At 43.5% G+C, this 17,264-nt stretch overlaps 2 protein-coding genes across 4 annotated transcripts; both read right to left on the reverse strand.

Moving 5' to 3' along the window:
- Window positions 1-2,991: 2,991 nt before the first annotated feature.
- LOC111140925 (zinc finger matrin-type 2) lies at window positions 2,992-10,195 on the reverse strand. 2 transcript variants are annotated; one of them, XM_022493190.1, is made up of 6 exons: window positions 10,147-10,195; window positions 8,193-8,286; window positions 6,543-6,666; window positions 5,101-5,174; window positions 4,504-4,649; window positions 2,992-3,772 (listed from the first exon to the last, which is right to left on the reverse strand). In XM_022493190.1, exons 1-6 carry the CDS (start codon window positions 10,183-10,185, stop codon window positions 3,629-3,631), a joined length of 621 nt encoding a protein of 206 aa, XP_022348898.1. In that variant the 5' UTR covers window positions 10,186-10,195; the 3' UTR covers window positions 2,992-3,628. The 2 variants fall into 2 exon arrangements, with proteins under 2 accessions (XP_022348898.1, XP_022348899.1); XM_022493191.1 differs by lacking the exon at window positions 10,147-10,195 and adding an exon at window positions 8,620-8,800.
- LOC111140924 (histidyl-tRNA synthetase 2, mitochondrial) lies at window positions 9,530-17,236 on the reverse strand. Of its 2 annotated transcripts, XM_022493187.1 has the most exons (13): window positions 16,928-17,236; window positions 15,418-15,492; window positions 15,034-15,153; window positions 14,813-14,908; window positions 13,929-14,054; window positions 13,726-13,833; window positions 13,375-13,473; window positions 12,990-13,083; window positions 12,089-12,216; window positions 11,757-11,996; window positions 11,473-11,589; window positions 11,121-11,267; window positions 9,530-10,333 (listed from the first exon to the last, which is right to left on the reverse strand). In XM_022493187.1, the coding sequence occupies exons 1-13, from the start codon at window positions 17,033-17,035 to the stop codon at window positions 10,274-10,276; spliced, it is 1,518 nt and encodes a 505-aa protein (XP_022348895.1). In that variant the 5' UTR covers window positions 17,036-17,236; the 3' UTR covers window positions 9,530-10,273. The 2 variants fall into 2 exon arrangements, with proteins under 2 accessions (XP_022348895.1, XP_022348897.1); XM_022493189.1 differs by lacking the exon at window positions 15,418-15,492 and having other exon boundaries at window positions 16,928-17,193.
- Window positions 17,237-17,264: the final 28 nt, after the last annotated feature.

Raw genomic sequence — 17,264 nt, forward strand, 5'->3', positions numbered from 1 at the left:
CACAGCAATAAAAGGGCTAGAATGTCCTGAACCACTCCAGTAGTTAGAAGGTGCTTTATTTCAAGGAACCGCTCAGCTAGGGCCAGTCTGGCCAAATCCTCTGGATTGTATTATCTTGAATGACAAGAAAGATGTGTGATACAGTAAATTAACCAGGAGTGATCCAGTATACTCTAGCATCCAAAAAACTGCCCTATCCAGACACTCAGAAGGACCACCTGAGGACACACTGCTGTGAGGACTCACATCTCATTTACCCCCTAGCAAACTCTCCCAAGCAGTTCCCTTCCAAGCTTATTCTGTTACTATACAGCAGTCACCTGGTCCACGAGTCTCTGGACACCCGCTCCAGCCTCTATACTCATCAGACAGCCACAGGGAGTCGCTCTGTGATCAAACCAATTTTCACAGTGCCTGAGTCAGAAGAGTGGAATCTTTACAAGGTGCCAGCTGTATTCAAGGCCTTAACCTCGCAACTTTGAGGCCAAACCAGATAAACCCCACAACTACTCTTCCAGGTGTCATAATAGGTGTTACATGGTATTGCTTCTAACTATTTTAAACATTATTTTAACCCCCACATATACTCATTCCCGGGTTTCAGCACCCAAACTGTTTTTTTAAAACCACCAAAAATAAATAACCTCACATGAATATTCTATTCCTTTTATGTACAGTTTAACAGCTATCCTTTTTCTTCCCATAATTCCTTCCAGTTAAAGTTATAATTTCAGTGTGTCTTTTTCTCAATCTATATATTTAATTGTATGTACAATAAAGTTTTACGAAGGCGGTTAGGGCAAGAGGTGTGGAAATCAGTTTGTCTGGTATTGTTTTTGTGCTTTTTTGTACTTAATAGTATGTCTTGGTGATCTTTCTTGTTAGCACACAAATCTAATTCACATATATAGTAATAGTTGCATTATATTTAAGAATAAATGTACCAGTTTTATTTTAAATGTTTCACTGTTATATAAACAAAGCTGCAGTAAACATCCTTGCAAGTATATGTACATATACACAGGTATGTTTTTAGGATAGACACTTAAGTGTAGAATTGCTGGATTAAAGAATCTTCACATTTAAATTTTTGGAGGGGGTTATGAGAGAGATACAAGAGTCCCTGTAGGTTCGGAAGCCACAGAATCATCTGAAGCCATCCAATCTTTTGTTCCCTAGGTATTTTAAAGGCAATTCCACCAGAATGTAAATTCCATGACAGCTGAAACCCTGATGCCTTACCCCAGAAAAGAATACCAGGGCCTAGAACATGTTCAGCATCTAAGCAATCACTGAATAAATGAACACATGTAGGCCAGTCACAGGCATATTCCTCAACCAGAATGCAAAATTTTCATGGATTTTAGAGAGACCACAAACATCAAAGAAATTTCTCTTTAAAGAGATTTCTGAGTTATCTGGGATTGCTCTGGGCTCCTAAATTTCCATCCCATCTTCTTCTTCCCCCTTTCCAAGTCACCACCTTGAGTCCCTTCATATACCCATGACATGGACCAACCCCTTAGAGCCAACCACTTGCCAGTCCCAAGAGAATTTAGAGAACCTAAAATTTAGAATGCTTTTTAGTACAGGTGACCAAAGTTAAGATTCCATCATACCAAAGGGAGCAGGAAATCATTTGAAGACAAGCTGAATTAGGTGGTCTCTTGAAGAGTACTAAGAAACTGAAGGAACTCAGCTGACGCTTTCTCCAGCCTGCCTTGAAAGGGGGAGCAAAAGGGCCCAGTCTACTAGAGTAGAGCATTACTTGAAGGACCTGTAGAGCACAAAATCCTGTCAAGGGAAGAACCCATTAATCGGTCTGCAATTGGCCAAAAAATACTCTATGTGAAACTCTGAGCCAGTAGACAGACACATTCACAGTGATTAGGCAAAAGTTATGCCTGGCACCAAGGGACTTATGTACAAAAGTCCAAAGGAAAGAGTATAGTACTTTAAGGGACCCACAGGTGGTTCAGACGCTTCAAGGGGCTAAATGAGGCAGGGAATGTAGATAAGCCATATGGTGGCAGCCTTGCTAACCCACACAGAGCCCACTTTTCAAAGTACAGAACCACCAAAGGTTATTGCAGAATTCACCTAATTGGAGTTCGTGTAACTATTGCTGGTTTGTTCAAGAGACTGATTTTTTTCCCTCTGTAACCCTGGGATCTGGCACAGTACCCAATCCAGGGAATATCAAAGCTTTTTCTTCAGTTAAGCAGTATGTGTCATCCAATTCTCAAGTCAGACCAAAGTAGGGAAGGCAGCTTATCAATGCTTCTCAATGGGACTGGGGGCGGGGGGACACATCCTATTTGTCAAACTCGGGGAGGAGGTGCTACCAGCATCTAGTGAGCAGAGGCTAGAGATATGCTAAAAACATCCTGAAATGCACAAGAGAGCCTCCACAACAAAGAATTAACCAGCCCCAAGTGTCAATAGTGCCAAAACCAAGTAACCCTGTGCTTAGCATAACTGCAGATAGTAAAGAAAACACTAAGTTCAACCATAAACTGTTCCAAAAACAGACCAAAGGAGGCTAAAATTATAGGGAAAGTTCTGTTCAGACTCCTCCGGACACACATCCCATCAGAGGAAAATAAAACTCGTGCTGAAGGAACCTAGGAAAAAAAAAAAAGTGACAGGGCTCAAATGAAGGGAGAAGAAAGCAGCAGCTCTATATGTAAATATTCAGTGTAGGAAGAAAAAAAAAACAATACACAGGGAAGAATATGGAATGTTCCCACCAAATTAACAGGCCCAGTCAATGCCATTTATTATACACGTTGAACAGTCTCTGAGACCCAAGGGCTCCCATATGAATTTTTTTTTTCCTTTTTCTTTTTTGCATCAAACAGGTTCTTCCAAGAGCCTACTCACAAGGAAGAAAAAAAAAGAATAATCCTCAACAAAATGAAACAAACAGGAAAAGCTGAACATTCTACATATGAAAAAGAAAGGTTAAAAAACTCACCAGACAAAAACCACACCAAACACTCGTCCCATTTAATTTCCTGTTACATGCTCTGAGGGAGCCACGAACATAAGACCCCAAGGCAGCAATGTTCTGAGGTTCTAGCTCTGGCTCCCTCTATGTGACAAATTCATGCACACACGCCCGCACATACCACTGACCCAGGCAGAAATACACATGCATGCACAGGTGGTGAAGAACCACAGGGGGTTGAGGGGGAAAGAGGGCTGGTCAAAAATGTGCTATCAACTGGACACTGGGGACCCAGAAAACCCTTCTGCTGCAGGCTAAGCAAGAATCAAAATTATAACAGGGAAAACACAGGATAAATGTAGGATGCTCAGAGAAGAGATTGGACAGATGAAGAGGGAAAGATACAGGGGGAGTTTTGGGAAAGCAGCCTCAGAAGAGGTTTTTCTTTATTGGGAACTCAGGCAGAGGTCCTGTGACTCCAGTGACATACTGAGGCTGAGGGAATATGCCACAACATTACCTTCACATCCTGTGCTCTCTCCCAAAGTAGAGGGAAACCACAGACACCCACCCTCTATAGCCCTCCCCATTGTGGCTCTTAAGGACTTTCCCAAGTACCCCCCAAAAAGTGACCCCCCCACACACACAAAGTCAGCAAAGAGCCAAGCACAGAAAGCCTCAGTAACTCTTCTTGGTGGAACCAAAGCCAGAGAAGCCCATCACAGCTGCCATCTCATCATCCTCCTCAAATGTCAAGTCCTCCTCAGCCCTCCTTTTCTTCTCCTTCTGTTTCTCTTTCTTGTAGGCTTTGGCCTTTTCCTCCTAGGGGGGAAATCACTCAGAATCAGTTCAGACTCCTGAGCCAAACGTTGCAAGAGACAAGTGAATGTCAAGATTCCTTTCTATCTTTAGGAGAAAATAGTTAAAGGCAAGTAAAATTTCAAGAGCAGAGGAAAAGCCACAGTAAAGATTTTAAGGAACGAAAAAGAGCAGTTTTAGCCTGTGAAGAGCACTTCTCAATCCTACATCCCAGTTCATCTCTAGTTCTTAAAAAGGTTATGGAAGGAAAACCACATAATAGCAACTATCACCCTGGGGCACAAAGCATATGCCAGTAATTGATCTAAACACTTTCTGTAGATTATAAACTGAGATCTCTGATGGGAAAACTGAGGCATGGAGAGGTTAAATAACTTGCCCAAAAGTCATAGCCAGTAAGTGAAGGAAACAGAATTCTGACCCAGGCAGCCTGGTTCCATGAGTCTCTTGGGGATTAGGTAGATTTAATCCCTCCTATAGTTTAAAAAAAAAAAAAAAAAAAAAAAAAGTGGGCCCAGACAGTCCAGGAAAAAAAAAGGATAGGTTTATAGCCATATCCTTCAGATCTCAAGAGTCCCAAACAAAGATAATAAATGTTTCCCCCAATATAGTGAAATTCAGGATACATCTATCCTCTGAGGGTGGGAGTGGAACAAAGAAGAGAGCCTCCTCATGATTCATAATATAAAATTCAAAGCTGGTGGACAAAAGAGGGAAGGCTAGCAGAGCCTTACCTCTTCTCTGAGCTCTTTCATTCTTTCCTCAAAATCGTAATCTTTCTGTTTCTCTTCCATCTTCTTCTTGTTGACTTCAAAACGTTTCTTCACCTGATCCAAGGTGGAACGTTCCACACGCATAGACATGCCCAGATTTCGCTGATCTGGGTGGGAACAACAGAGAAAAAGGTAATGGCATTACGATAACCTCAGCCCCTCAGAAAGTCTTTGACATTTAAAAAAGTCTCATAAAATGCACATCAAAAATAATTATGACTGGAAAAAAACTCCCTTGGTTTTACTTATTCTAAGAAGCAGCAGCTACAGACAGCAAGATCCCAGTGACTTTCAACTGCCCTTTCTGAGCAAATGCACACTAGTCAGGACAGCTAGGCCTTGGAGAAGAGCACTGTCTGGGCTTGTTGGGAGCCTAGAACAGTGTCTCATCTCAGGGCCTCCAAAAACATTAGATAATGAAGTAAAGCATGCCCTGTACTGAAGCCACTGAAGAAATTATCGGGCATTAAAGAAAGATCCAATTGAAACCACCCTTTCTCCTACCCCACCTCCAAAATCCAGTCCCAGCTCCAGTCACAAACTACCTCCAAACCTTACGTTTCTTTCCATTAATGTGATCCAGGAAGTTGATAGAGTCCTTCACCACACAGTCACAGACATTACAGTAATACCTAGCAAACAGAAGAAACAGCATTTGTGTCAAATCTAGCTATAAGAGCTTAATGTTTTCAACCAACAAACTCATATATTTAGGTAAATTTCCTTTTTACAAGAAGAGGACACTTCTCATTTTCATAAAGTATTACCTCTTGAAGCGTATGGTAGCCAGCCTCCAAGACGGGCCCCACAACGATCCCTAAATTCCTGGTATTTGTACCTTGGGACGTCCCTTCCCAATTTGTACTAGGGTTCATTAGTGACCAAATGAATACTTCATGGTGCCTAGCAGCTCAGTCAGTTAAGCGTCTACCTTCGGCTCAGGTCATGACCTCAGGGTCCTGGGACTGAGCCCTGTGTCTGGCTCCCTACTCAGCAGGGAGTTCGCGTCTCCCTCTGCCTGCTCCTGCTCTCTCTCTCAAATAAATAAGTAAAATATTAAAAGTTCAAAAGTGATGCTATACCACTTCCAAGATTAGGTTACATTAAAAAAAAAAGTGGCTTCAGTATTAGTCTATGTCTTATTCTGGGGAAGCAATTACTTTATTGTGAGCAGCACTGTGGAGAGGCCTCCAAAGCACTGTCACACGAAAGAGATTTGAATCAAATCAATCAGGCCCACTTATGCCTCAAATGAATGCAGACCTAGCAGACACCTTCAATGAAGCCTTGTGAAAACCTAAGCCAGAATCAGAGTTAAGTCTTTCCCAGATTACTTCCCACAGAAATTGTGAGCTACCTGCTGTTTTATGCTGCTTAATTTTGGGTGAACTTGTTATTTTACACAGCAATAGATAACTAATACAGAGAGAAATGACATGAATGGGTTTCCTAGGCAACCCAAAGACATGTCACTCACTGCTATTTTTGCCCTCCTGCTAGAAAACCGAAATGAACAGACAAACAGTGGTGGGTAAAAGACTAAAGTTCTTGCAGGACACTTCTTTCCATGGGTTATAGTCTTGGTTTAGGAGGAAGGTGTACAATCAAGCAATCCATAACAACTACAAAATACTTTGCAGACAGTCTGGAACCTCAACTCCCTTTATTCACCATCAAAAGCTCCTAGGCTTCACTCTAGCTCTATCTAATCTCTCCCCTAGAAATGTCTTCAATAGTCCTTTCCTTCATTTTTTCCTTTTAAGATATGAAGTAGTAGTTACAGCGCTAATATGAAGAGGCCTACAGAGTGGTCTCTGCCTACAGACACTGGTATGTTTGTTGAGGCTTTGGTGGGGGAGAAAGAAAAATCTAATGGTAGAATTATAGGTAACATGGTTGTTTTCCTGGGGCCAGAAAACCTCCTCAACACTTGCTAAAACCAACATAGACAGTTTATTTGACCTATTTCTGGCTCCTGAGAAAGATGAAAAGTCACTCACCCTCCCATCTCAGATTGCGGCGTGGTCTTGGTAATGACAATTGTCTTTCCAAGCTTGGATTCCAGGTCCACCTTATAGTCTCTATGTCGGAGAAGCTCCCGTTTGACTGGCTGCACTGGTTTTCCTAAAATTATTATAATAGAGAAAGAAGTCCCTTTAGTATTACAGTTCCTTAAGCAGAAAGGAAAAAAAAAATGCATGCAACCCAAAATACAGATGTCTACTCTCATTTCTTTCTTGAGCCTGAACCAAGGGAACAGTGAGAACTTCTAGCAGCAGCTAGTGAAAATCTCAATAAAGGAAAAATGAAAAGCAATCCCTAAGCTCTCCAGACTGTTTATCACTTTAAAACCAATAAGTCTAAGGGCACCTGGATGGCTCAGTGGGTTAAGCCTCTGCCTTAGGCTCAGGTCATCATCTCAGGGTCCTGGGATCCAGCCCCACAACAGGCTCTCTGCACGGCAGGGAGCCTGCTTCCACCCCCCCCTCCCCACTCTGCCTGCCTCTCTGCCTACTTGTGATATCTGTTTGTCAGATAAATAAATAAAATCTTAAAAAAATTTTTAAAAATAAAAACCAACAAGTCTAAAAGCAAAGTTTATTTATTGATTAACTGAAGGGGGTTCTTAATTTTCACAAAAAGCAAACTTTTAAAAGAAAAGCAAGGAGGGGCACCTGAGTGGCTCAGCTGGTTAAGCATCTGCCTTCAGTTCATTTCAGGTCATGATCCCAGAGTTCTAGGATCAAGTCCCGCATGGGGCTCCCTCCTCAGCGGGAAGTCTTATTCTCCCTCTGCCCCTCACCCTGCTGTGCTCTCACTCTCAAATAAATAAAATCTTAAAAGAAAAAAAAAAAAAGATTAAAAAAATTAAAGAAAAGCAAGGATAGTCAGTAACACTTTCAGATAGATATCCCAAGCACAACACAAAAGTAATCTTTAGAAGACTGGGGAAAAATTTTTTAAAGGGGACCAACATTCAGGAAATACCTGTTACATACTTGGCACTACTGTACAAATTATATCAAAACTAAAAGGATTAGTGTGTGCAAGGTGGTGTGGAAGTGAAGTGAAAGAAGAATGCATATGTTTGAATACAGATGAAAAAAATAATATTTCTTTTTGTATAGTGGAATCTCTACCTAGGAAAGAAGAACCAACTCCCTGACACTGTACAAAACATAGGGAACAGTACCACTAACCACCAGCTGAAACAATCACACGGTCCTTGGTGAGTACCCTTGCTCTTCTCAGGTTATAGGGAGGGGAAGGTCCTGATTGTTATGTTCTTCTTCCCCTTAAGTGACTTCAAGTGAAATAGTATTTTCAGTAGCAGTAATGCACAGCTGCGAAACAGTCATTTCTCTACTAAGGATTCTACTCTCCTCTCCATACTTGAGGAAAGGAGGAAATGAGCTAAGCAAAAGGACGACAAAGAAAGCAGAGGAAACAGAGCTAGAAAACACCGCAACACTGCTTCAGTCTATTTCCTCGCTCTCATTTTCTACATTAAGAAATCCAGAACCAGGGAGGCAACACTGTGCCAGAGAATACACAGGGTATGAGGACATCGCATTTCAACTTCCCACCCGTTCTCCAGCTATGGCTTCGCTTCTACGATACCCACGGCCCTTGATGGAGCAGGCACCCACCATCCTTCTTTTCTCTCTCTTCCGTGAGCCTCTTCTCGGCGAGTTTCTCATATTCATCTTTGTCCCACTTTCGGCGAAAGTCCAAGTTTTTTGTCTGTAAGGAAAAAAGCGCTCAAGATTCGCTGCTAATCATATCCGACCCCTAGAGAAACGGAGGGAACCGCGTCCACGCTGGCAAGGCGTCCCCGGGACCTGTAGAGAGCGAAGACTCTCCGGACCGCACCAGGAGGCTGAGGTGGCCTCAAGACCCCAACCCAAAAGACCGCCGGGAGTCCATAGACCCTGCGCCAGGACCCCACAGGGAAATTCTTGAACCCGGGACACTGGACCGCAAGAAGCTGTTGAGAAGCCAGTCGGGTCAGGATATTCCGCGCTGAGAAACCACCCTCTGCCCCCAAACCAAAGCCTCTGCACACACAACACCTACCCCGCTACCCGACGCCATCTTCACTGCGAAGTGAATGGGAAGCCGGAAAATGACGTAAAAAGCGGCCCTGAGCCGTAAAGCGAGCTTGCCCTCCAATAAAGTTAGAGTCTCGCGTTCCAAACGAGCTAAGGACTGGAGGGCTTCTAAAACAAGCTTGTAGGCCCCGCCTCTGCACCGAGGAAATGGCGCATGCGCATGGAGAATGTGAAGCAACACGGAAGTAAGGGCGCCTACAAATGTTTTCGCCTTGGCTTTCTAAACAAGCATCATCAAAGGACTGATTCAGTTCAACTCGTCTATTTTACAAAGAACGAAACGGTTCATATCGGTGCCCTTTGATCTAGTCTAATCAATTTTGCGTGCGTTTGCCAAGAGTTTCTAAAATTTTTTAGGGTCGAGTGGGTTATCAGGAGCCTGCAGCTGCCCCATTTACCTGTATGCACTAAAGATATGGCCCCGACACCAGTGTTTTTAAAAGTTGCAGCCTCCCCAGCGCATATACAGAAAGCATTTTTTGCACACTGTCTCTTTATTTTTGAAGCAATGTTATCACCCTTCGGTTAACTCATCTTTCCTTCTGGGGGGAACTTTATAGTCATTCAATCTATAGGGCACAATTTAGTCAACATGATTGGACTGGAAAGGCCAGTCATCAGCCTACAGTCATCAGCCGTAGGGTGACGAACTCTGGCAGACAGTTCACTATATGTTGATTTAGACATGACTGTGTCTCCAAGTTGGGGAGGAAGGGACAGTGGGGAGCACTGGGGAACTGTGACTGCTCCCTTCACTTAATACAGAAGTTTCACCCCGGAGGTTGCTCCTAGCTCTCAGAATTCTCCAGTGTACACTCCAGTATTTTCTACAGCCAATGCAAAACAATCTCCTGATAACAAATCATCCAAACTACTACATTTAATATTTTATTTAATGTATTATCCAATCACTTCTAGAACAGCCACCTCCATAGGAGAACATAGAATATAGTCAAGGAATAATTCTGGCACAGGAAATGATCTCCAAAATCTCAAAAGATTAGACCATTTTGTCAGTCACCTATTGAATTCAACATTCAAGATTACTATAAAGACAGCCTCACTCTATTAAGAGTGGATGGACTAGACAGATTACATGTCAAAATGAGCACTGCTATACCCTTAGGACAGCATCTTTGTCCTCAAACAAAGGAGAAAGCAGCCATTTGCCCCTTCCTTGCTGTCTCCCAAAACTCCCTGGACAAGCCAAGGGCAGGTTGTGGACAAATTTCCCCAAATGTGGTCAGAAGCCATAGTGGAAAATTAAGTATCTGACTTCTGATCTCAATGGTCTCGGCCTGAGGCAACTTTCCTAGAGCCTTGCTCAAAGCAACCATCTCAGCACCTCTTGGCAGCATTCAATGGCACTTCAAATCTGCCATCTGTCTCTGCAGTTAGAGCATGCCTCTTCCACATACCAGCCATCTGCACCCATGCAGAATAGCTGCTCACACTAGCCCAGGAATCCTCAGGACCTCCTACAGTTCTGTACCCAGAAAGGATGGAGGAGGCAGAGGAACTTGTCACTCATCCTGGCCAGCAGTTGTGAAGTCCATCAGGAACTCAGTCCTAGAAGAAACACCTTCTAGAAAGAGCAGTAGATGGCAAGCAGGCAAGGATTAAGACTCAGATAGTCTCTTCTGAATTTCAGCCACAAGATTTTCCCGTTTAATGGCCACCTGTAATGTAAGAGAACCTTCATGTGACAAACTACAGACAGTAATACTAGCTTCTTAGTCACTGCATTTCCAAATTCATTTTATCCTGCATCTGTTCCCACTACTTATTTAACCAGTAGGAAGAAGCGTGGGCTTCAAGCTGAACTAGAGAATGTATGCACTTAAGACTAAAGAGATTCAGAGGTGCCTGGATGGCTCAGTGGGTTAAAGCCTCTGCCTTCGGCTCAGGTCATGATCTCAGGGTCCTGGAATCGAGCCCCACATCAGGTTCTCTGCTCAGTGGGGAGCTGCTTTCCCCTCTCTCTCTCCGCCTGCCTCTCTTCCTACTTGTGATTTCTCTCTCCGTCAAAATATAAATAAAATCTTAAAAAAAAAAAAAATCCATCTGTCCTTCTGCCCACCTACCTAACCCTAACTGGCTAAAGGATTGCCTGCGTGGCTCTTCATTCATCTCTATCACTATTAACCCTGAAGATATTTCCTCAGCCATAAGATACATATTTCTTAAAGAATCTAAGGTAAAGGGGCACCTGGGTGGCTCAGTGGGTTAAGCCTCTGCCTTCAGCTCAGGTCATGATCTCAGGGTCCTGGGATCGAGTCCCGCATTGGGCTCTCTGCTCGGCAGGAAGCCTGCTTCCTCCTCTCTCTCTCTCTCTCTCTCTGTGTGTGCCTCTCTGCCTACTTGTGGTCTCTCTCTCTCTCTCTCTGTCAAATAAATAAATAAATAATCTAAAAAAAAAAAGAATCTAAGGTAAAAACACTTGGTTCCTTCTATTCCCCCACTCACCTCCTCCCTGCTGACCACTGAACGAAGCTTGATTACGCCTTCTTTCAGTTCTTGCTCACCAATAATGACCACCAATGGAATGCCCATGTGCTCACAGTAGTGCAGTTGAGTTAGTAGTTTCGGGTTGTTCTTATACAGCAGCTCTGCCTGGAAAGGATGAAGACAGAATAAGAGGCTTAAAAGTGACCACACTCCTCAAGCATTTACAAAGAAGTAAGGAGCTAGCTCTCCTACCAGAAGACACTTTAGTGAAGAGTAGGAAGGTTTTGAGTTCCGCCTTGGGCATTAGGTAGAAATGGCCACCTGAATGGCCACACATACCCAGATGACTTGGATATCAGTTCTACTATACCTTGATCCCAGCATCCCAAAGCTCTGAAATTAGCTTCAACCGTTCATGAAGAAAGTTCTTCTGTGGTGTAGCCACAAACACTTGGGTCTCTGTGGTCCGTATCTTCTGACCAGAAGTCTGATTAAAGAGAGAGAAGAAAGTAAAACTAATAAACAACCTCCTGTGCATCAATAATTAAAAAAAAAAAAAAAGACATAAAGAATCATCAGAAAACAGTCCAACTGTATATCCACAAACATGAGTTTTTAGTCTCCAGCTCCACTCCACCCCTACCTAGGACCTACCTTTATCCTCTGTTCCAAAATGGCGAAGATTCGCTCCACCCCAATACTGAGCCCCACACACGGCACTCTGTGGCCCTTGGGGTCAAACATGCCCACCAACCCATCATAGCGTCCACCAGCAGCCACACTGCCCACATTGAGGGACTCCTCAGCCTGAGCTGGGGTCTGTAGTAGCACTGCTTCATAGATCACTCCAGTATAGTAGTCCAGTCCCCGAGCTAGGCTTAGGTCAAAAGAGATCTGTGAGAACAAGACTATAGTAAGTCCAAAAAAGATTCAGAACACTAAGAACCCCAAAGTTCACCAGGAAGTCCTCTCCCAATTCAGCTTACCTTCTCAGGAATTCCAAATAAAGTCAGGTATTCAAATAGCAGCTTCAAGTCCCCCAAGCCCTCTAGGGCCTGCTTGTTCTGGGATAGTCTAGAATCCTGGAACATTTCCTCTATTAAGGATACCCCACCTGGGGAGACATATGGGGAGAAATAAGGTCTGTGCTTTCACCCAGATGTGTTTTACCTAAATTTATTCTTAATATGCTCCAGCTAATCCTCACTTTCTTATTAAAAAAAAAAAAAAAAATCCTGGGGCACCTGGGTGGCTCAGTGGGTTAAGCCTCTGCCTTTGGCTCAGGTCATGATCTCAGGGTCTGGGATTGAGCCCCGCATCAGGCTCTCTGCTCAGCAAGGAGCCTGCTTCCCCCTCTCTCTGCCTGCCTCTCTGCCTACTTGTGATCTCTCTCTCTCTCTGTCAAATAAATAAACAAAATCTTTAAAAATAGAGTCATTAAAAAAAAAAGTCCTGATCTCTTATGACCAGACTCTCCTCCTCTGCCTTTGCCATCTGAAGACATAAACTGGTTATTACACTAAGTAAAAGGGAAATTAAATTCAGGCCAGACTCTGGCACTTAGCTTATCTTTGGAAAGGAGCTGTTTCAGGGGCACCTAGGTGGCTCAGTGGGTTAAGCCTCTGCCTTCGGGTCAGGTCATGATCTCAGGGTCCTGGGATCGAGCCCCACATTGGGCTCTCTGCTCGGCAGACAGTCTACTTCCCCCTCTCTCTCTGCCTGCCTCTTTGCCTACCTCTCTGCCTACTTGTGATTTCTCTCTCCATCAAATAAATAAATAAAATCTTAAAAAAAAGAAAGAAAGAAAGAAAGGAGCTGTTTCAGGATAGGAGTTGTACATACCTCCCCCTCAGTTCGATCAATAGCTCTGAAAACGCTGGTTCTTACCATGACATTGAACATAGTCACCAATTCTATCAGCCACTTCAGGAGCCAGGCCTTTCTTTGCCACCATCTCATGTCTTACATCATTCCACGATATCTGCACAAATACCCAAACATTAGCCCACTTCCAAGATCCTTCTTCATCTAACTGGAAATGTCACGACTAGCTAACACTATACTCAACAAAGTCGGAGACAACTTAGAAAATGCAGTCAGTCAACAAAGCTTTTGCACAACAAAGTTCAGGTCTTGCTTCAGAATATCTCCTTACCTTCCCCAGAGAAAGCTCATTTCCAGTTACTGTCTCCTTATTTTTTTCTAGGGGTACAGATTTGAGGGCAGGGCAGAGATTCTGATATGGTCTACTGAAGCATGTCTTTTTATTTACCTTGTCTAGTTTGTCTATTGAGGAGCAGATGGCATGGAACTTGCTTTCAGGAACACCACAGACAGCCAACATCCCATCCAAAATCCGCCGATCATTGACCTGTGAACTCAGTGGAAATAACCCCAGTGCCTTCTCCATGCCCTTTCCCTCAAAACAAGGGCAGTCCCTGTTAGCCTGTCTCATAAAAAGGACAGAAAACAATTTCCACAGCATCACTATATAGATGAAATACAACAGCTGTACTGAGAAAGTCCTAGGTCTACAGGCTTAAGGGCTGGAGTCACCTATGTTTTAGGAGGGCACCCAGATCAAATCCAGACTTCTCCCCTCAGTCCTCAGCCCTAGTCTTACCTTAATGAGAAAGTCCCCCAACTGCAACCCACTTAGGATTTCACACATAATCTTTAAGCACTCTGCATCGGGGATCATAGGGTCAAACTGACCAGCAATGTCAAAATCCTGCAGCAAAGAAAAAGGGGAAAAACAAAATCTTCACTGAGCAGCCAATTCCCAGGTTGCAGATCCCCAAACCTGTATCAATGCTGGTCACTTACACACTGGCAGAACTCCCTGTAGCGGCCTTGGACTATGGTTGGGCTCTCTCGCCGCCACACCTTTCCAACATGGTAGCGTTTCATCCTCTTCACTTTATTCATAGCGAGATAACGAGCAAAAGGAACCTCACATAAAGAGGTTAAGGAGAAAGCATACTGCCTCCAAAGCTTGGGCCCAGTGTACAGACATTTGGGAGAACTGGGCCATTACCAATTGGATCTCATCCACTAGGATGAAAACAAGGATGTTCTGTCTTGTTTCCCACTATCCCCAAGGTCTAGCAGTGCTTGACATTCAATATATATAAATGAATGAAGGAACCCCATCAAGCAAAAGTGCAAGTTCAGTAAAAAAGCGGAAGAAATTGACCTGCTGCCCACTGAATGAGATAGAAATGACCCAAGAACTCCAAGTATGGGCTATTCCTTCCCATTCAGATCAATTTTCAACCATTTCAAAATAGTCAAGTTTCAGAACCTGGATTTGCCTGCAACTTCTATGTCAATTTTTTTTTTCCTCTTCTCTTTCTTTCTTTTTTTTAATGCCAACGTTTCTTAAAGTATAGGTTGAGAACCACCCACCTCTTCATGACCCCAGTGCCTGTTTAAAATACAGATTGTTAGATTGCAGAATTAATATCTGGGGATAAGGGCCAGAAATCTGTATTTCTGCAATCTTCCTCAAGGGAGTCTGATACACAATAAAAGTTAAATTAATGTTTCAGGCCAGGCTCTGCTGGCAGAATTGCCTTCTGGGAAAAACTGGAAGTAAAGGCTGATGCAAACAGACCTATGGGATCCCAGAGGCACTGCTGTCCCTTTTGTCAAAGAAAACCCTCTGGGTTTGGAAAGAGATGTCAGTCTCCTAACACTCAGAAAGATACAGTAAGGTCATAGCGCAGGGACAACAGCTCTCCACCTTGATCCTTCAGATCATAGATTAGCCCAGAGTCCTCTCCATACTTCTCAGTGAGCATTTCCTGCAGGGATCAAACAAAAACCACCACAGTTCAAAGGAGGACTCCAGAACACAGGCTAAAAGCTCTTTGGGAAACTGAAGGCAAGTAAAGAAATGGAGTTCCAGCACTCTCTTTTCTCTTCTTACCTTAAGTTCAAATGCTGGAGTATCTAATCTCTTTGCTCCGTGACGTTTAAAGCAGCCAACAACCATATCAAGAATTTTCTCCCTTATAACCATCTGCTGGGGACTAAGATCTCTGGTGCCCTAGAAACCAAAAGTAGTCATGGTGAAAACACAGACAAAAAGCAAGATCATTTAAGACAAAGGGTTAAACAACATCTGTAATTGAAAGTCGGAAGTTGAAATCTCTTTGAGTTCAGTTGACTGAGCCTGATCAGTATCTCTAGAATAGTGACTTTTTAAAAACTAATCTTAAAAGACATTAAGATGGATTAGGAAGAGACAAGCAGAGCAGAGGGCAGTCCTCCAAGGCACTCTAATAGGACAGGGTGGGGTAAAGGGCATTACCTTTGGTGTCTTAATAATAAAATTTGATTTTTCTTGATGTGGTTTCAGTTGGGACGTTAACACTGCCTCTGAAACCTGGCAGAAAATAGAATGTGAGATGTGAGCCACAAGACTGGCCAGACCTCGGACATCTCTCGCCCTATGGCCAGACCTGAAAAGACCTCTGGTCTTGAGCAACAGACAACCTGAACACTGTTTTATCCATTTCAGTCTCCGCCTCCCTCCAAAACATGCATCATATTTGCAGTATATACTTAATACACATAAGATAACATCTTTATCATATTTGGAGGGTTTTTTTAAAAGATTTTTTTTATTTATTCATTTGACAGACAGAGATCACAAGTAGGCAGAGACACAGGCAGAGAGAGAGAGAGAGGAAAGCAGGCTCCCTGCCAAGCAGAGAGCCTGATGTGGGGCTCGATCCCAGGACCCTGAGGTCATGACCTGAGCCGAAGGCAGAGGCTTAACCCACTGAGCCACCCAGGTGCCCCAATATTTGGAGTTTTTAAATGTATACCCTGTATTTGGACTTTTTAAATGTCTGGAAAAGCTTAAGCACCCAAGAACAATGAAGGCACAGAACAACCTACCACTACTGCCACCAACCATCTGGGAGTAGGGATTAGTATGATATCCAATTCTTAGTTCCAACTCAAAGAGCAAACACATGAACATGAATTTTTAATACAGAAGCAATGGTCATTAGGCTTAGAGACATGGAAAAAGTAACCTAAAGACAGAAGGGAACGCACAACATGCCTGGTTGAGGAGAGAATAGGAATGGATATCCAAACTGAACTAAAAAAATCAGACTGGTAGGATGCTGTAACTGAAAATTAGTAACAAAAGATCTGAACCCTGCTGTTCAGGATAGCACAAAGGATCTGCTAGGGTCTTTATCAAAGTAAAACTGAATTGGTAATTTTGTTTATTAGGAGCAGGCTGTATGCCCTTCCAGAAATATAGAGTGTGGTAGTTCCTTATTTTGGCGGATTGTCTCCTCCAAAGGATGGCAGTTCAAGTCCACAGCCCTTCCTCTGCAATTCCAAAATCCCCAAATTTCTAAAAACCGCAAAGTGGTTTGTTTTGGTGTTTCTTTTTTTGGGGGGGGAAGCTTATTTTGAGGTAAACTCTAATGTGAACTCAGTCTACCTGTGGTCTTCAGTCACCTCACTTAATGGGACTATTTATATACTTTTCTTAAGAATGTGTTTAACTCCAAGAGGTTCACATTAGGGATTGCTGGACCTATGTTAAAAATGCTCCCTTACTATGTATCCGTAGATAAGTCATTTAACCTTGCAGACTGTTTCCTCAACAGTAAAATGGAAATAATCCCAACTTCTCAAGATTGCTATGAGGATTAAATGACAAAGCATCTAAAATGCTTAGTTCAGTACCGGTAAACTACTCAAAAAAACCCGACTGTACTACTGGACTGCCCGCTGCGAGTCCATGCTTTCAGACCTGGATATCCTGCCGCAACAGACCACTCAGTCTGGCTCACCTGACTATGAAAATGTACCTCCCTGATGCACACAAGACCGGACGGTCGCAGGAGCTGGCTAAACAGTGAAGCCCAGGCCCTCCTGTGCCGGAGTCCGAACGAGGGCATCGTGTAACAGGAGGCCGTCTTTCCGAGACAGGAGCCAAAGGACCTGGGAACGAGGCAGGTCGGACCCCACCCCAGTGAGGGTGCAGACCGCTGTAGAGGTTAGCCGTAGCACCGGCGAAAAAGCGATCACTTCCGCATCTTCCAAAGACTGAAAGGCTGCTCTAGACCTCACGGGTTCCTTTTCAGCTTCAACACTTCCGGTAGTAGCCGGAAGTGGTTGTTGCGTTCG

Source organism: Enhydra lutris, unplaced genomic scaffold (assembly GCF_002288905.1).
Source record: "Enhydra lutris kenyoni isolate GAN:26980312 unplaced genomic scaffold, ASM228890v2 scaffoldscaffold5, whole genome shotgun sequence".
Lineage (NCBI taxonomy): Eukaryota > Metazoa > Chordata > Mammalia > Carnivora > Mustelidae > Enhydra > Enhydra lutris.